This window comes from Oryctolagus cuniculus, chromosome 4 (assembly GCF_051225735.1).
Source record: "Oryctolagus cuniculus isolate XC-2025 breed Fujian yellow rabbit chromosome 4, ASM5122573v1, whole genome shotgun sequence".
NCBI lineage: Eukaryota > Metazoa > Chordata > Mammalia > Lagomorpha > Leporidae > Oryctolagus > Oryctolagus cuniculus.
This window is the reverse complement of record NC_142870.1, coordinates 55,992,203-56,012,577: the sequence shown is the minus strand read 5'-3', so window position 1 is coordinate 56,012,577 and position 20,375 is coordinate 55,992,203. Positions and strand designations below refer to the sequence as shown.

Here is a 20,375-nt window from a genome sequence, read left to right as displayed (position 1 = left end):
AAGATCAGAGAAAACACATAGTATTTGTCTTTTTGGGACTGACTTATTTAACCAAGTATAATGGTTTCCAGTGTTGCATTCGTTTTGTTGCGAAAGACAGAATTTCATTCTTTTTTATGACTGAGGGATGGGTGGAGGGAGGATAGGACAGAGGGGAGAGACAGAGTGAGAGGAGAGATAGAATGCTCTCCCCATCTACTGGTTTACAAATGACTGCAGTATCTGGAGTTGGGCCAGGCTGAACCCAGGAGCCAGAAACTCAGTCTTGGTCTCCCTTTGGGTGGCAGGGACTCAAGTGCTTGAGAATTGCCCACTGCCTCCGAGGGTACACAGTAGCAGGAAGCTGGAATTGGGAATTATGCCAGGACTTGAACTGAAGCACTCTGGTATGAGATGCAGGTATCTCAACTTGCATCATAACTATTGAGCCAAATGCTCACCTTTCTGAGTTCTTTTTGCTGTACATTCTTGATTCTACTCCCTTTTGAGATATTTTATTTGCAAATCTTTTCTCCCATTCTGTGAGTTATTTTTTTATTCTCTTGATATTGCCCTTTGAGGCATGGGATTTTTAAATTTGATAAATTCCATTTTATCTTCTTTTCTTCTACTGACTGTTTGTGTTGTCGTATCTGAGAAATCATTGCCAAATTCAGTATTATAAAGACTCCTCCTATGTGCTCTTCTAAGAGTTTTTTAGTTTTATGACTTACATTTAGGTCTTTGATAATTTTGAATTAATTTTTAAAATTTTTATTTTTTAAAATTATTTATTTAAAAGTGGAGTTACAGAGAGAGGGGAAGAGAGAGAGAGAGAGAGAGAGAGAGAGAGAGAGAGAGAGAGAGAGAGAAATATTGAGATTGAAGTAATCTATCTGTGGGTTCACTCCCCAAATGGTTGCAAAGGCCAGGGCTGGGCCAGACTGATGCAAGGAGCCAGGAGCTTCCTTTGGGTCTCCCACATGGTTGCAGGGACCCAAGGACCTAGGTTATCCTCAGGTGCTTTCCCAGGCACATTAGCAGAGAATGAGGTCAGAAGTGGAGCAGCTGGGATCGAACTGGTGTCCATATGGGATGCCAGTGTTGCAGGAAGCAGCTTTACCTGCTGTGCCAAAATGCTGACCCCTTTTTAATTTTTGTATATATTATTATTATTATAGTTATTAAGTTTTAAGCTTTTTATTCAGTGAGAGAAATGCATAGGAGAGTGAGGACCCTGTCTAAGAAACAGAAGGAAATCTGGATTCATACCAAGCACCAGGAGCCAGGCACATGAAGGAGCACACATGCCAGAAGGCATGGGTCGGGTGGCCTGAAGGCGTGGGGCAGCAAGGGGTCCAGGGCAAAAGGAAAAAGGGCTGTATATATTATTAAGTTAGGATCCAACTTCTTCCTTTTGTATGTGACTTCTTTATCCTCAGTATCCTTGATTGAAAAGACCATCCTTTCCCTTTCAAATGATTTTAGCACCTTTGTCAAAAAATATTTTGACTGTCATTTTTAAGCATTTGAGAGTTCATTACTGAGTTTTATTTTTTTAATTCTTTTTTATTTTTATTTTTAACCTAGAAACCTTTTATTTAAGGTATACAAATTTCATGCATTTTATATATACAAATTTAGGAACACTATGATTCTTCCCACCCTACCCTCCCTCCCACCCACGCTTCTACCTTTCTTCCTCCACTCTCTCTTATTCCTACTTTTTACAAATATCTATTTTCGGTTAACTTTATGCTCTTGAGACTAGCCCTATGCTAAGTAAGTAGTTCGACAAAGAATATGAAGAAAAAAAAAAAACCGGTGTTTCTCCATAGCTTTTTTTTTTTTTTTTTTTTTTTGTAAACAGGCAGAGTTAGTGAGAGAGAGAGAGAGACAGAGAGAAAGGTCTTCCTTTTCTGTTGGTTCACCCCCCAATGCAGCCGGCGCACTATGCTGATCCGAAGCCAGGAGCCAGGTGCTTCTCCTGGTCTCCCATGCGGGTGCAGGGCCCAAGGACCTGGGCCATCTTCCACTGCACTCCCGGGCCACAGCAGAGAGCTGGACAGGAAGAAGAACAACAGGGACAGAATCCGGCACCCTGACTGGGACTAGAACCCGGAGTGCCGGCACCGCAGGTGGATTAGCCTGTTGAGCTGCGGCGCCGGCAAAATCATCTCATCTGAATTTTATTTCTATAGGTTACCTTTTAGGTACTCTCTTAGTTACCACTGATCAGGGAGAATATATGGTATTTGTCTTTTTGAGACTGGATTATTTCACTAAGTATAATGCTTTCTAGTTGCATCCATTTTGCTGCAAATGTCAGGATTTATCCAGTCTTCAGTTAATAGTCATTTGGGTTGATTCCAAATCTTAGCTATTTAGTATTGAGCTGCAATAAACATGTGGGTACAGATAACTCTTTTATTTGCTGGTTTCATCTCCCTTGGGTAAATTCCCAGGAGTGGGACAGTTGGCTCATATGGTAGGTCCATACTTAGATTTCTGAGTTATTTTCATGCTGTCTTCCGCAGTGGCTGTACCACTTTACGTTTCCATCAACAGTGGATTAGGGTACCTTTCCCCCCACATCTTCACCAGCATTTGTTGTTTGTTGATTTCTGTATGAAAGTCATTCTAGCTGGGATGAGGTGAAACCTCATTGTGGTTTTAATTTGCATTTCCCTGCTGACTAGTGATCCTGAGCGTTTTCTCAAATATTTGTTGGCCATTTGAATTTCCTCTTTTGAAAAATGGCGGTTCACATCCTTTGCCCATTTCTTTTTTTTTTTTAACTTTTATTTAATAAATATAAATTTCCAAAGTACAGCTTTTGGATTACAATGGCTTCCCCACCCCCATAACTTCCCTCCCACTTGCACCCCTCCTATCTCCCACTCCCTCTCCCCTTCCATTCACATCAAGATTCATTTTCAGTTCTCTTTATATACAGAAGATCATTTTAATATGTATTAAGTAAAAGATTTCAACAGTTTGCACCCACACAGAAACACAAAGTGTGAAGTGCTGTTTGAGTACTAGTTATAGCATTAATTTACTTTGTACAACACATTAAGGACAGAGATCCTACATGGGGAGTAAGTGCACAGTGACTCCTGTTGTTGACTTAACAAATTGACACTCTTGTTTATGGTGATAGTAATCTCCCTAGGCTCTTGTCATGAGTTGCCAAGGCTATGGAAGCCTTTTGAGTTTGCCAATTCTGATCTTATTTAGACAAGGTCATAGTCAAAGTAGGAGTTCTCTCCTCCCTTCAGAGAAAGGTACCTCCTTCTTTGATGGCCTGGTCTTTCTGCTGGATCTGTCTCACAGAGATCTTTCATTTAGGTTTTTTTTTTTTTTTGCCAGAGTGTCTTGGCTTTCCATGCCTGAAATACTCTCATGGGCTCTTCAGCCAGATCTGAATTCCTTAAGGGCTGATTCTGAGGCCAGAGTGCTGTTTAGGATATCTGCCATTCTATGAGTCTGCTGTGTATCTCGCTTCCCATGTTGGATTGTTCTCTCCTTTTTAATTCTCTCAGTTAGTATTAGCAGACATTAGTCTTGTTTATGTGATCCCTTTGACTCTTAGTCCTATCATTATGATCAATTGTGAACTGAAATTGATCACCTGGACTAGTGAGATGGCATTGGTACATGCCACCTTGATGGGATTGAATTGGAATCCCCTTTGCCCATTTCTTAACTAGATTGTTTTGTTATTGTTGAGTTTCTTGAGTTCTTTATAGATTCTGGATATTGATCCTTTATCAGTTGCATAGTTTGGAAATATTTTCTCCCATTCTGTTGATTGCCTCTTTAGTTTGTTGAGTGTTTCCTTTGCAGTACATAAGGTGCTTATCTTGATGTAATCTATTTTGTCTATTTTGCACTTACTGCCGGTGCTTCCGGAGTCTTTCCCAAGAAGTCTTTGCCTATAGCAATGTCTTATAGTGCTTCCCTAGTGTTCTCTAGTAATTTAATGGTATTGGTTCATAGATGCAGGTCCTTGATCCATCTGAGTTCTTTGTATAAGATGTAAGATGGGGATCTTATTTCATACTCCTCTGTGGGGTGATCCAGTGTCCTAGCACCATTTGTTGAAGAGACTGTTGTTTCTTTAGTGACTGATTTTAGCTCCTTTATCAAAGATTAGTCAGTTAAGGATGTGTGGATTGATTTATGGAGTTTCTATTCTGTTCTCTTAGTAGACATATCTGTTTTTGTGCAAGTACCAGGCTATTTTGATTATAACTGCCCTGTATTATGTCTTGAAATCTGGTATTGTGATGACTACCTTTTTAAATTTTTTTTTTAAATTGCTTTAGCTATTCAGGATCTCTTGTGTTTCCATGTGAATTTTAGCAATATTTTTTCTAGCTCTGAGAAGAATATAATTGGTATTTTGATTGGGCTCACATCAAATCTGTAAATTGCTTTACATAGTATGGTCATTTTGATAATATTAATTCTTCAAATCCATGAACATGAAATATTTTTCCATTTTTTGTGTCTTCACTTTCTTTCTTTAATGCTTTGTAATTTTTATTTTAGGGATCTTTCACATCCTTAGTTAAATTTATTCCAAGGTACTTAAAATTTGTTTGTAGTTATTGTGAATCTTACAATTTCTTTCTCAGACATGGCATTGTTTGTGTATATAATGAATACTGATTTATGTGTGTTGATTTTATATAGTACAACTTTACCAAACTCTTAAGAGTTCCAGTGTCCTCATAGTGTATTCTTTTGATTCCCCTATATATAGAATCATCTCATCTGCAAAAAGGGATAATTTGACTTCCTCCTTTTCAATTTGTATCACTTTGACTTATTTTTCTTTCCTAATGGCATTGGCTAAAAGTTCCTTAATTATATTGAATAGCAGCGGTGAATGTAGGCATCCTTGCCTGCTTCCCAATCTTAGTGGAAATGCTTCCAATTTTTCCTCTTCAATATGATGCTGGCTTTGGGTTTGTCATATATTGCCTTGAATGTGTTAAGGAATGTTCCTATGTAACCAGTTTGCTTAAGGTTTTCAACATGAAAGGATGTCATATTTTATCAAGTGCTTTCTATGCATGTATGGAGATAATCATATGGTTTTTATTCTTCAATTTGTTAATTTGATGTATCACATTTGTTGCTTTGTGTACGTTGAACCATCCCTGTATACCAGTGGTAAATCCTACTTAATAGAGGTAAATGATCTTTCTGATATGTTGTTGGATTCGATCAGGTAGTATTTTGTGGAGGATTTTACATCTGTGGTCATCAGGGATATTGGTGTATATTTCTCATTGTTCTATTTTTTTCTAGTTTTGGAATTAAAGTGATGCTAGTCTCATAGAAGGAGTTTGGGAGGATTCCCTCCCTTTCAGTTGTTTCGAATAATTCAGAAGAATTGGAGTTATTTTTTCCTTTAAATGTCTGGTAGAGTTCAGCAGTGAAACCATCTAGTCCTGGGCTTTTTTTTTTTTTTTTCCTCGTGGGAGGGTCTTTATTGCGGATTCAACCTCAACCTCTGTCTTGATTATTGGTCTAGTTAAGTTTTCTGTGTCTTCATGACACAATTTTGATAGATTGTATGTATGCAGGAATCTACCCATTGCTTCTAGATTTTCCAGTTTGTTAGCATATAGCTATCTGGAGTTATTCCTGATGATATTTTTATTCTGTGGCATCTGTTGTAATATCCTTTTCATCTCTGATTTTATTAGTTTGGGTCTTCTCCCTTTTTTTTTTCTGTTTTTGGCTAGTTGGACCAATGGTGGGTCAATTTTTTTCTTAAAAAATTTTTTTTTCAGGCTGGCGATGCGGCTCACTAGGCTAATCCTCCGCCTAGCGGCGCCGGCACACCGGGTTCTAGTCCCGGTCGGGGCGCCGGATTCTGTCCCGGTTGCCCCTCTTCCAGGCCAGCCCTCTGCTGTGGCCAGGGAGTGCAGTGGAGGATGGCCCAAGTGCTTGGGCCCTGCACCCCATGGGAGACCAGGAAAAGCACCTGGCTCCTGGCTCCTGCCATCGGATCAGCGCGGTGCGCCGGCCGCAACGCGCGGGCCACGGCGGCCATTGAAGGGTGAACCAACGGCAAAGGAAGACCTTTCTCTCTGTCTCTCTCTCTCACTGTCCACTCTACCTGTCAAAAAAAAAAAAATAATAATTTTTTTTTTCGGCTGGCGCCATAGCTCAATAGGCTAATCCTCCGCCTTTGGCACCAGCACCTGGGTTCTAGTCCCGGTCAGGGCTCCGGATTCTGTCCCGGTTGCCCCTCTTCCAGTTCAGTTCTCTGCTGTGGCCCAGGAGTGCAGTGGAGGATGGCCCAAATCCTTGGGCCCTGCACCCACATGGGAGACCAGGAGAAGCACCTGGTTCCTGGCTTCGGATCAGCGCGGAGTGCCGGCATGCTCAGCGGCCATTGGAGGGTGAACCAACGGTAAAGGAAGACCTTTCTCTCTGTCTATCTCTCACTGTCCACTCTGCCTGTCAAAAAAATTTTTTTTTCTTCATTTCACTGATATTTTGTTTCTCTTTTTTGGTTTCAATTTTGTTTATTTCTTTTCTAATTTTAATCATATTTTTCCTCACACTAATTCTAATTTGGGGTTTGGTTTGTTCTTGTTTTTCTAGATCCATAGATGCATTGTTAGAACCATTTATTTGATGCCTTTTGAATATCTTGATGTAGGCACCAATTGCTATAAGCTTCCCTCTTAATACTGATTTTGCTGTACCCATAAGTTTTGATTTGTTGTGTTTCATTGTCGTTTGTTTCTAAGAATTTTTTTGATTTTCCTTTTGATTTCTTCTATGACTGATTGTTCAGGAGAGTGTTCAGTCTCCATGTGATTGCTTATTTTCTAGAGTTTCTCAAGTGGTAATTTCCAGCTTCATTTCATTGTGTTCAGAAAAAATATATGGTATTCAATTTTTTTTATTTTGTTGATACTTGCCTTAGGGCCTAGCATATGGTCTTATCCTAGAAAAAGTTCCATGCACTAATGAAAAGAACAGGTATTCTGTAGCTGTGGAATGAAATGTTTTGTAAATATCAATTAAGTCCATTTCTTCCATAATATAGGCTAACTCTGTTGTTTGTTGATTTTTTGTCTAGTCAATCTGTCCATTGATGAAAGTGTGGTATTGATGTCCCCCATTATTGCATTAGAGTTTATGTCTCCCTTTGAATCCATTAACATTTGTTTTAAATAGCCTGGCATCCTGGCATTGGGTGCTTATACATTTACTGTAGTTACATCTTTCTATTGAATTGATCCCTTAATCATTACATTATACCCTTCTTTGTGTTAAAATCTATTTTGTCTGATTAGGATGCTTACTCATGCTGTTTCTTATGTTCTGTTAGCATGGAATATTTTTTTTTCCAACCTTTCACTTTCAGTCTGTGTGTCTCTTTTTCATTATATGTGTTACTTGCACGCCATTCAGCCAGTCTGTATCTTTTAATTGGAGAATTTACAGCCATTTACATTCAAGGTTATATTGATAGACAATGACTTCTTCCTGCCACTTTTCCATAAATATTTCTATTATTTGTTTTGAACTTCCTTTGTATTTTTCATAGGAAATTTTCTTTTTCTTCCTGTTTTTTTTTTTTTAATTTAAAGTTTTATTTATTTATTTGAAAGGCAGAATTACAGAGAGGCAGAGGCAGAGAGAGAGAGAGAGAGAGAGAGAGAGTGAGTAAGGTCTTTTATCTGCTGGTTCACTCCCGAAATGGCTGCAACAGCCGGAGCCATGCCAATGTAAAGCAAGGAGCCAGGAGCTTCTTCTGGGCCTCCCATGTGGATGCAGGGGCCCAAGGACTTGGACAATGTTCTGCTGCTTTCTCAGGCCATAGCAGCAAGCTGGATCAGAAGAAGAGCAGCTGGGACTATAACCAGTGCCCATATGGGATGCTGGCACTGAGGGTGGCAGGTTGACCCACTATGCCACAGTGCTAGCCCCTACTAGGAGATTTTCTGCCTTCACGTTCTGTCATAATAATGACTGTCTTTTTCTGTTTTTGTGAGCACCTTTTGTAAGGGTAGATGAGTGGTGACAAATTCTTTCAATTTCAAACATGGATACCTGATTATTTCATCTTTTTATCATTTAGATCATATTCTCTCTTTATTTATAACATCTATATTTATAACATCTTTTTATCATTTAGATCATATTCTCTCTTTATTTATAACATCTATGACTTGTCCTTGGGCTTTCATCTTCAATATATAAAATTGTAAGATATAGTACTACTTACATGTCCAATCCTTCAAGAATGATTCTTGAGTGCTGAGAAGTGGCATGATTTGACTCAGACAAAACATGTTTGTAAGTAAAACTGATTGAGTCTTAGAATTTGAATATTTGGCCTTTTAACTTCCAATCTAAAAGTGAAGAAAATTGTACCAAAGTAAATATGAACAGCATGATCAGTATAATAGCGGTAATAACTATCACTTTAGCAGTGACACTCTCTTGGTAATGTTTAGTACTATAGCATTTTTATGTATAATATACTCTGTTTAATATTCTTAATCATTTCTCTCATAACACAGCGGTACGTGTTTTTTGTCTTTATACCTCTTTATACATGTTATTTTGTGAATACCTTGTTTTTAAAATTATAACTTATTTAAAATATATAATAAATGCAAAGAATAATAACCCAATGTGTTAAATATCATATTTAACTAATATTTCTATTAATTATTTGACAGTTGTTTCTATGTGTTTTTAAAGTAATATTACAGGAAGTCATGACCTCATTTCTATTTAATTTCTGAGTCTGTTACCCTCCTTCCTTAGAGTTATCCACTATATAAATAGTTTTCAGTCTTTCCAGCTCAATTTTTTTATATTTTACTTAATATATCATATATTTATACAGTATACAGTGTTTGTATTTCTGAATTTTTAAGTTCAGAAGTGGTGTTGAACTTATCATTCCAAATCTTATTTTCACTCAGTCTTGTATCTTAGGTGTTTAAAGAGCACTTTAGATACAAAGACTCTGTGGTTAAAATTCGTAGCCACAGTTCAAATTTTGTGCTTACCTTTAGATATGTGAATCAACTTGAAATCTATTAACAATCAACTTAGGCTTATAATTATTTGATTATACATTGGTTTATCAGTGTACCTGTATATTTGAAATTTTACCTTTTAAACCTCTAATAATTTAATACTTGTGTAGTATTACTCTCTTGGGCATTTTGCATGTACACACTCTTGCAATATGAATATCCTATCTTTTCCTCCAAAGATAAGTGGGAAATTAAAAGATATAGCAAAAAAAAGATATAGCATAGATGGGAAATTATTTCTCCTCTTTGAGTTCAGTATTCTTTTCTGTCCATATTAAATGATTTACCATATAGAAATGTGTTTGTATCCTTAGATTTTTATTTTGAATACATGCCCTGACTTTTTCAGATTCATTTGTGCTTTATTAGAATTGAGTATAATTCAATTCTGTTTTGCAGGGGTTTGCAACCAAGTAAGACATTAGATAACATTTCTACAAAGCAGGCTGCACACACTAAAGAAAAGCGGAGAGATGATGATGGCATTTCTCTTGCATTGTCTGATACTCAGCTTAAAGGTTTGTGAACCTTAGAAAACTGTTGGAATTTGAATTTTTGCCTATTGATTTTACAGTAATTTTAAATGATAAATAAATATTTTTTCAGTGTACATTGAAAGACTACTTCACAATAACGTGAGTTTACCAACACAAAGAAAATTGCTAAACATACTATTTATATTCTGTAATATACATTTCTTGATTTCCTTTTTTACTAATTCCAAAAGTTAGATTTGAAAACCATTTCTTTTCTTATTTGGGGAGGGACAGCTGGGGATATAGCTATATGGTTACAATTTCAATTTAATTATTTTAAGTCCTGTTTTATGGATGTTATGTTATTGATAATGGAACTTCTTAAAGACAAATTTTATATTGTTATTTTTTAAAAAGATATATTTATTTAGGATCTTGGTAAAAAAATAAGACTGGGAATAAGAGAGGGAGGAGGAAGAGGGGTGGGAATATGGGTGGGAGGGCAGGCTCAGTGGGAAAAATCACCATGTTCCTAAAGTTGTAATTATGAAGTGTATGAAGTTTGTAACTATAAAGCTGTATAGTTCTGCGTGCATTCCTATAGACTTACTTCTAAGGATACAGTTTAAAAACTTGCCATGGGACCCCAATTTCCCTTAAGCTGGGTGGTAAAAATACCACCTTAAGTGTTAAAGTGATCATATGGATAGGATCAAGTGTTAAAGTGATCATACAAATGGGATTAAGTGTCTGGTAATAACAGTAGAATTAAAAAGGAGTGAATGCTCCAACATGGGAAGCAGTCCATACAGCAGACTCATAGAATGACAATCTCTTTAAGTAGCACTTTGACCTCAGAATCAGCCCTTAAGGCATTCTACTCTGGCTGAAAAGCCCATGAAAGCATTTCAGGCATGGAAAGCCAAGACACTGTGGCAAAAAATGTCCTATATGAAGGACCTCTATGGGTAAGACCCCAGTGAAAAGTCGTCATCTCTGGAGGAAGGAGAGAACTTCCACTTTGCTTGTGGCCTTGTCTAAATACTGACAGAGTTTTTGGATTCAAAAGGCTTCCATAGCCAAGGCAGCTCATATCAAGAGCCTTAAATGATCACTGATGTCATATATATGAGTGTTAATTGTTAAATTAACAACAGGAGTCACTGTATACTTTTTTTTTTATTTAATGAATGCATTTTTACATAGATACAACTTTAGGAATACAGTGGTTCTTTCCCTCATGCCCCCATCCCTCTCCCTTCCCACCTCCCATTCCCTCTCCCATCTCCTTTTTCATTATGGATCATTTTTAGTATGACTTTATATATAGAGGACCATCTCTATGCTAATCATAGATTTCAACAATTTGCCCCCATGCCCACACATAACATATAGAGTACAGTCTGGGGAGAGAATTTGCAGTCAATTCTCATATTGCAATTCAATAGGGACAGAGGTCCTACCTGGGGAACAAGCATAGTGACTACTGTTATTCCTTTAACAATTAACACTCTTTTTTTTTTTTTTTTTTTTTTTTTTTTTTATGATGTCAGTGATCATCCGGGGTTCTTGTCGTGAGCTGCTGGGGCTATGGAGGTCTTTTGTGACCATAGACTCTGTCGTTATTTGGACACGACCATAAGCAAAGAGGATGTTCTCCTATCCCTTCAGAGAAGAGTGTCTCCTGCTTTGGTGACCCTTCCTTTCCTCTGAGGTCTCGCAGAGATCCTCCATGTAGGGTTTTTTTTTTTTTTTTTTCCCACAGAGTCTTGTCTTTCCATGCCTGAGATGCTCTTGCAGGCCTTTCAGCCTGACCAGGAAGCCTTATGGGTTGATTCTGAGGTCAGAGTGTTATTTACTGCGAAAGTCATTCTAGGAGTCTACTGTGTGGACTGCTTCCCATGTTGGTCCCTCCTTCCTTTTTTAATTCTATTATTTTTTCTTGGTATTTGATGTTATTTATGTTGTCCCTTTTAAACTTAGACAAATCCATCTGTTGCCTTTAACACTTAAATTGATCATTGTAACAGTGAAGATGGTGTTTATGCCACTGATTCTTATGGTTTGGAGCCCCATGATTAGTTCTCAGGCTGTACCCTTAGAGGTGAGTCTATATGCTTGTATGCATAACTATACTGTTTTACAGTTTTAGACTACCTCCTCCATCTCTTATTCCCTCCCTTTTTTTTTAACTGGTATCTTATCCCAATTGCTTTAAAATACCTATAATTAACTCTGATTTACATAGAGAGTTCAACCTATAGTGTGAGGTAGATGAGAGAGAGAGAGAGAAAGAAAACAGAGGAAAAAGAAAAAAAAAACAAAATCAAAAAGATATACACAGTAAAAAGTAACAGTAGTTAACTGTCTCTCAACAATCAGGTCAAGGATTCTTGAGGACATTAGTTCTGTAAGGAGTCATTGTATACTAACTTCTCATGGAGGACCTCTGTCCTCAAAGTTGTATTATGAGAGTTAACAGTAAAACTTGTTCTCAAACATTTATTTTGTTTCAGTGTATTAAGTGGAGGATATTCTTAGGTCACTTAAGTTTTAGTTTTGCCTAAGTGTCCATGTCCATTGCTTGTTTTCTTGGGTGCTTCCTTAATTAATGATAAAACTCATTCTCAAGGATGTACTTTCTCTTAATATATTAAGTGGAGGATATTCTTATGTCTCATAGTTGAAGTTATGTCAAAGTACTTGCAAAAGATGTATCATTCTTGGGTGCTTCTTTAAGGTCAATTAGCTTTCTCAAAAAAAATATGAAATAAGCTTCAAGATGTAATGACTTTTTTTAAAGATTTATTTTATTTTTTCCACTTTTATTTAATAAATATAAATTTCCAAAGTACAGTTTATGGATTACAATAGCTTTTTACCCCCATAATTTCCCTTCCACCTGCAACCCTCCCCTTTCCCACTCCCTCTCCCCTTCCATCCTTCCATTCACATAAAGATTTATTTTCTTTTTTTTTTCTTTTTTTCTTTTTTGACAGGCAGAGTGGACAGTGAGAGAGAGAGAGAGAGAGAGAGAGAGACAGAGAGAAAGGTCTTCCTTTGCCGTTGGTTCACCCTCCAATGGCCGCTGAAGCCAGTGCGCTGCAGCCGGCGCACTGCGCTGATCCAAAGGCAGGAGCCAGGTGCTTCTCCTGGTCTCCCATGGGGTGCAGGGCCCAAGGACTTCAGCCATCCTTCACTGCACTCCCAGGCCACAGCAGAGAGCTGGCCTGGAAGAGGGGCAACCGGGACAGAATCCGGCGCCCCGACTGGGACTAGAACCTGGTGTGCCAGTGCCGCAAGGCGGAGGATTAGCCTAGTTAGCCACAGCGCCGTCCAAGATTCCTTTTCAATTCTCTTTATATACAGGAGATCAATTTAGTATATATTAAGTAGAGATTTCAACATTTTGTACCCACACAGAAACATAAAGAGTGAAATACTGTTTGAGTACTAGTTATAGCATTAATTCACATTGTACAACACATTAAGGACAGAGATCCTACATGAGGAGTAAGTGCACAGTGACTCCTGTTGTTGACTTAACAAATTGACACTGTTGTTTATGGCGTCAGTAATCTCCCTAGGCTCTTGTCATGAGTTGCCTTTTGAGTTCACCAATTCTGATCTTATTTAGACAAGGTCATAGTCAAAGTAGGAGTTCTCTCCTGCCTTCAGAGAAAGGTACCTCCTTCTTTGATGGCCTGGTCTTTCCGCTGGGATCTCACTCACAGAGATCTTTCATTTAGGATTTTTTTTTTTTTTGCCAGAGTGTTTTGGCTTTCCATGCCTAAAATACTCTCATGGGCTCTTCATCCAGATCTGAATTCCTTAAGGGCTGATTCTGAGGCCAGAGTGCTGTTTAGGACATCTGCCATTCTATGAGTCTGTTGTGTATCCCGCTTCCCATGTTGGATTGGTTTCTCTCTTTTTTATTCTATCAGTTAGTATTAGCAGACACTTGTCTTGTTTATGTGATCCCTTTGACTCTTAGACCTATCAGTATGATCAATTGTGAACTGAAATTGATCACCTGGACTAGTGTGATGGCATTGGTACATGCCACCTTGATGGGACTGAGTTGGAATCCCCAGGCACGTTTCTAACTCTAGCATTTGGGGCAAGTCAGCTTGAGCTTGTCCCAAATTGTACATCTTCTCCCTCACTTATTCCCACTCTTATATTTAACAGAGATCACTTTTCAGTTAAGTTTAAACACCTAAGAATAATTGTGTGTTAATTACAGAGTTCAACCAATAGTATTAACTAGAACAAAAAATACTAAAAGGGATAAAGTATTACATTGTACATCAACAGTCAGGACAAGGGCTGATCAAGTCACTGTTTCTCATAGTGTCCATGTCACTTCAGTAGGTTTCCTTTTTGGTGCTCAGTTAGTTGTCAGCGATCAGGGAGAACATATGATATTTGCCCCTTTGGGACTGGCTTATTTCACTTAGCATGATATGTTCCAGATTCCTCCATTTTGTTGCAAATGACCGGATTTCATTGTTTTTGACTGCTGGATAGTATTCTATAGATTACGTGTCCCATAATTTCTTTATCCAGTCTTCTACTGATGGGCATTTAGGTTGATTCTAGGTTTTAGCTATTTTTATTTGTCCATCTTTAATGGAAATGTATTACATTTAATTTTAGTTTTAAAATTTTTTTTTATATAATATGAACAAATATAGTGTTTTTTATATATACAGGCTTAAGAGCATAGTGATACTTCTTATGCTACTCTCCCTCCTGGCCACGCACCTTCTTCCCTCCTTCCTTTCTTATAATTTTTGCAATGACATACTTTCACTTTATTTTATAATCACAAGCTTACTTAACAGAAAGGCAGAATGAGAGAGACAGAGATCTTTTCCATTTTCCCCAAATCACAACAATGTCCAGGGCAGGTTCAGGCTGAAGCCAGGAGTCAGAAACTCCACCTTTGTCTCTCATGTGAGTGGCAGGAGCCCAAGTAATTGGGCCGTCATCCACTGCTTTCCCAGGTGCATTAGCAGGGAGCTGGATTGGAAGCAGAGTGGCCGGGAATTGAACTGGAGCTCAGATGTGAGATGCTGGTGTCTCAAGCAGTGGCTTAACCACCTGCTCCACAAGCCATTCCCCATATTTAAATAATTTAACAGTTTATTATATTAAAAATAAAATTTCATATGTTTTTCTAAATACTGTGTGGATGATTTGGGGAGAATCTTTTTCCCTCCTTAGGGAAAGTATAATAGTTTCTTTGGAACTTAAAAGAGATTTGGCTGTCAGAGATTTTGACTTCAAGTCTGTTTCAATGCCTTCCTTTTAAGCTACAATATAGACATGGTGTCCTAACAGTTATTATGAGTCAAAGCAGTTAGAGTAACAACAAGAATACTTTAAGAGAATGTGTGTAGTGTTGAAGAACTTTTACTGAATGGAGAGAAAACGTCGATCAGTATTGGTCAAACTATAACAGTTGTGAATGAAAGGAAGCTGCTTTGTGATTAGCTTTTTTGATAAGCTTTGAGCTGCTACTTGCATAATAGATTTAGAAAGCCAAATAATTCAAGATAACTTTGAATTACCTAGGTAGAACTTTTTGCAAGGCATTTTTTTTTAACTTTTATTTAATGAATATAAGTTTCCAAAGTACGAATAATGGATTACTATGGCTTCCCCCCCATACCGTCCCTCCCACCCACAACCCTCCCCTTTCCCACTCCCTCTCCCCTTCCATTCACATCTAGATTCATTTTCGATTATCTTAATATACAGAAGATCAGCTTAGTATACCTTAAGTAAGGATTTCAACAGTTTGCTTCCACACAGAAACATAAAGTGAAAAATAATAGATGATTTTTTTTAAATGATGATGAAATCAGATCAGACCTATTGTCATGTTTAATCCCAGTGAGAGTCAAGTTGGGAGTTGATAGTTTCTTTTCTTTTCTTTTTCTTTTTCTTTTCTTTTCTTTTTTTTTTTTTTTTTTTACAGAGGATCAGTTTAGTATGCATTAAGTAAAGATTTCGACAGTTTGCACCCCCATAGAAACACAAAGTGAAATATATTGTTTGAGTACTCGTTATAGCATTAAATCTCAATGCACAGCACATTAAGGACAGAGATCCTACATGAGGAGTAAGTGCACAGTGACTCCTGTTGTTGACTTTACCAATTGACACTCCTGTCTATGGCATCAGCAATCCCCCTATGCTCCAGTCATGAGTTTCCAAGGCTATGGAAGCCCCTTGAGTTCTCCGACTCTTATCTTGTTTAGACAAGGTCATAGTCAAAGTGGAGGTTCTCTCCTCCCTTCAGAGAAAGGTACCTCCTTCTTTGAAGACCTATTTTTTCCACTGAGATCTCACTCACAGAGATCTTTTGCCAGAGTGTCTTGGCTTTCCATGCCTGAAATACTCTCATGGGCTTTTCAGCCAGATCTTTTTTTTATATAGCACATGTATCTGATAACTGAAATGCTAAGTATTTTTAGAACAGATTGGCATAGTATTCAAAATGATACTTTGTTGACTTAAGAAAGGAAGCATTTCCTTGTCTGTAGAATGGTGGCTTTATTGGAGTCTTTAAATGGCAGTCTTGGTTATTAAAAATATGAAACAAACTTTCAATTGGATTGAGAGTTCTATAATTGATTTCATATCATAGTCAACTGCTGGGAAAAGATATTTTGACTCCTTTTAAAAGAACACACGACACTTTATAATTATAATTCCTTTCCATTTAAAAGTATGTGTATGTGTGTAACATTTTAAGATACAACTGGTTTACAAAAATCACAATAAATCAAGACTTTTTTAAAACATGATTTTTCCATATTTTATTAACTGTTTTTGTTTTGGTCTTACAGTCAAAAGCATTCACAGCAAATGGAACAACATGGCTTCATTGCTCTTCTTTGGTTTCTCTTAAAAAGAATACACTATGTGTTTCCTTCACTACTTACTTGTGTATATAGGCATTAATAAATGATATTCCTACATGTTCATCCAGTGTCAGCATGAGAATTTAACAGTGGACTTCTGTTTTAATGAACTTTGGAAGTAGTATAGCAATTTTGACAATGTTTCTTTAGTACCTCTAAAAGGGATTCTTCCTGAACTTTTTGGCCATATTTATGCCTCTTTTGTTTTTTAAGACCTTACCAGTGCAATTAGAGGTTGTGATTGTCTTGAAGAGGGGAGCAGAAACAAGGATGTTACATATTCTGATTCAAAAATGGAACCCACTCTGATTTCCAGGAAGACAAAGAAAAGGCTTAGAAGTCATTTACCTGATGCTCATAATTCTGTTTCTTCTATGGATAAGTCAGCAGAACAAACAGTAAGTAGAAGTATTTAGATGTCATAGGAAGTAATTTTGTACTGTGTTAAAAATGAGTTCACTGTGGACGAATAATGTTCCTCCTAGCTTTGAGCTTTTATTAGATGTCTTTCTTTTTTGGTTTTCTTCTAGATTTATATTTATAACATACTTAAATGCAACTCCTGACAACAATAAGGGTTATAAGAACTAGTATCTAATATGATTTGGTAAAATTTAAAGTTGTTCCTTCTCTGAATCTACTCTTTCCTTAATAGTTTGGTGTATATATTTTAGACTTGTCTTTTTGCTACTTTTAACCAAATCCTATTTATGCAGTCTAGCTTCTTGCTTATTTTTTTCACTTGCTTTGTAAAATTATCAGATTGCTTTTGTTGGTGGCAATGTACTTACTGAATTAATTAAGCTTCTATTTATCTAGAATTGAGGGAATGTGTTATAATTAAAGTACTGTACTTAATACATATATTTCCTATTTCAAAGACTTATTATAGAATGAACAATAGAATGAGGCCATGGGAAGACAGTTTTGTGATTCTTATTATTCACAAAATAAGGCACCTTGTAATGCCTTTAAATTATAAATGCAAACATGATTTGCATAGTACTAGAGATACTGAAGATAATGTTTGATATATTAATATTATCCTGTTACATTTTAATCTGTTTCCTATTGTTACTATAGTGGTTGATTACATTCCCTTATTACTTTTGCAAGATAAAAATATTTATTATTTAAAAGATAATTTCATTCTAAAATTGACTTAGGTCATGGGAGACCATCTGAATCACTTATAAAGATGAGTATCTTCCAGTATTATCCATTAAACAGTTGTTTAGGCTTCAAATGAGACAGATTAAACCCATATCTTTATGTAGTTTTCTATCCATGCAGTTATAGAAATGACATAATATTTTTACTTTTATATTACTTGTTAGGAGTTTAAACCTTATAAAAGTCTTTTAAACAAATTGGAAAAATGCTAAATTTTTGTATGCACTTATCTATGTTCAGAAAGAACCAGAAAATGACTCAACAGTATCTGCGGAGTTTGACAAGTCAAGTGAAAACTATCATCAAGATGGAAAACTACTTGAAGAAGTTTCACCTGAATCTATTGAAAATGATTTTACTAAACTGTCTGCATTTAGTAGTCAGGAATTGGCTTTGAGTACTGTTCCCAAAACTGCTTCTGCCTGTTCAACCTCTGAATCTTTTGAGAACTCTATTTCCAGTGATTCTGTGGGTATTTCTTCCCTGATTGAAAAGATTGAGAATGAATTGAATACAATAGAAAATTCTGTTCCAAGTGGACACGATGAAGGGAACCAATCGTTGATTTCTGCTGAACCAAGTAAGTAATAGGAGGGTTATAGAAACACTTGATGTTCTCTGCTTTACTTAAATTTTTCCCTGAACAATTTTGCTAAAGCAATAAGTGGTTATAATATCACTGTGTAAATTATTGGGGAAAAAAAAGTCTTGAGGGTTTGGAAATTTCTTTGTGACTCTTGGAATACCAATTTAGGTATTTGGAAGCAGATATGATTATTTTTAGATTAGTACACATAATCGAACTCAGTAGTTTTTTTAATCAGTTATACATTTGGTTATTAAAATGTGAAAACAGGTCTATGGCAATTGAAATCTATGTCTTCTGGAAAAAAAGTTTGTCTTAGAATTAATTGAACCACACAAATAAAAGCACCAGCATCATTCTTTCCATCTCAAACCTGCTAGACACTCCCTGTACAAATAATCAAGCTGTAGGGTTTGGGGAGGGGAACACAGGGATCCTTGTTTAGGAAGTTTTTCAAATGATCTCATAAATCAGGTACTATTTTTGAATTTTTGAATACAAAACACACATTAAATAGCAACTAGAAAAGGAAAACCAAAACAGGAAGAAATGTTTTACATTTTAATCAGTTCTAATCCACATTGACTGTCTAAAGATTTTTGAAAGTGGTGAGAAATCTATAAGTAACCAAAGTGTAGAGCTTGTTTGGTGAATCTTCATCCTCATTACATTTTTTTGACAGTCTCACACAGTTGTGGTATGGGATGTTCCTTATTCCTTTGGCCCAGATGGTTTTGTTGAGCCTGGTATCAATGTGCACATCTGGGAGTCCCCATCTCTTTCATGGCAAACTTCTGGATCTTTTTGAGTGCCAGAGGGGCATGCTTCTTGAAGCTCACTCCATGGATGCATTTGTGAATGTTGATGTCGGGTCATGACTTCATTGATGGCAGTATGGCCCTTCTTCTCGCCACCCTTCTTTGTGGGAGCCATCTTGTAGAGCCCAAGTTGGAAAGGAAGAGCAACTAATAGTTTTTAAAAAAGGTTCTCCAAGGATGATTATTACTGTCATTTGATTGATGAAATTGAAATATGGAGAGTTTGAGTACCAGCTAATTCTCATTAATTTTGATTTAATAACCTTTTGGGTAGCTGGTGAGGTCATAGGGAAAACATGCTAAAGGAAATGCAGTGAATAGTCTCCCACATTTCCCCATGATCATCCATTTGTTTGTCCAAAAGCCAGCTAATTAATAGGGTTTAAAGGGCAATTTAGGGTGATGGCACAATATACAGTTGAAACTTGTTCTAAGATCTCCTCATGGCTTTAATCATTTTTAAAGATGTTTATCCTCAAGAAGGTAAGGTTACAGGTAACTGTTGATAATAGCAGTGATATAAAGCATTGTATAGGGCTATTATAAATTAGGTAATTTTTTAGGTAGTTTTTTTTTAAGGATTTTATTTATTTATTTGACAGGTAGAGTTACAGAGAGAGAGACAGAGAGAAATGGCCACTATGGCCGGAGCTACGCCAATCTGAAGCCAGGAGCCAGGAGTCTCTTCCTGGTCTCCCATGTGGGTGCAGGGGCCCAAGGACTCAGACCATCCTCCTTCCCAGGCACAGCAGAGAGCTGGACTGGAGGAGGAGCAACTGAGACTAGAACCCAGCATCTATATGGGATGCTGGTGCCACAGGTGGAGGAATAACTTAGTGCGCCATGGTGCTGGCCCTGGTTTTTTTTTTTTTTTTAAGATTTATTTATTTGAAAGTCGGAGTTACAGAGAGAAGGAGAGGCAGAGAGAGAGAGAGAGAGAGAGAGAGAGAGAGGTCATCTATTTGTTGGTTCACTCCCCAGTTGGCTGCAATGGCTGGAGCTGCATCAATCTGAAGCCAGGAGCCAGGAGCTTCTTTCAGCTCTCCCACGCGGGTGCAGGGGTCCAAGGACTCGGGCCATCTTCCACTGGTTTCCCAAGCCATAGCAGAGCTGGATTGGACATGGAGCAGCTGGGACTTGAACTGGCGCCCATATGGGATGCCAGCACTACAGGCGGCTGCTTTACCTGCTACACCACAGTGCTGGCTCCAAGAAGCCAGTTTTAAAGCTGAATATATTTAAATGATTAAGCTTAATGGGATTATTATTATTATTATTTTTTTTGACAGGCAGAGTGGACAGTGAGAGAGAGACAG

General features: G+C 37.2%; 1 protein-coding gene and 1 pseudogene across 45 annotated transcripts in view; one reads left to right on the top strand and one right to left on the bottom strand.

The window, feature by feature from the left end:
* The window catches only part of SENP7 (SUMO specific peptidase 7), a 197,523-nt gene that overhangs the window by 123,406 nt on the left and 53,742 nt on the right, over nucleotides 1–20,375 (top strand). For 36 of the 45 annotated variants that reach the window (XR_016233075.1, XM_051819121.3, XM_051819122.3 and 33 more), the window contains 3 exons: nucleotides 9,471–9,589; nucleotides 16,696–16,880; nucleotides 17,896–18,235. Coding sequence is in view for 44 of the 45 variants with exons in the window: in XM_051819121.3 (XP_051675081.3) it covers nucleotides 9,471–9,589; nucleotides 16,696–16,880; nucleotides 17,896–18,235 (644 nt within the window). In the remaining variant the exon portion in view is untranslated. The remainder of the gene's footprint in view (nucleotides 1–9,470; nucleotides 9,590–16,695; nucleotides 16,881–17,895; nucleotides 18,236–20,375) is intronic. The other 9 variants (XM_089331625.1, XM_089331626.1, XM_089331627.1 and 6 more) reach the window with 1 other exon arrangement.
* On the bottom strand, nucleotides 18,823–19,288 carry LOC108178012 (large ribosomal subunit protein eL31 pseudogene; annotated as a pseudogene).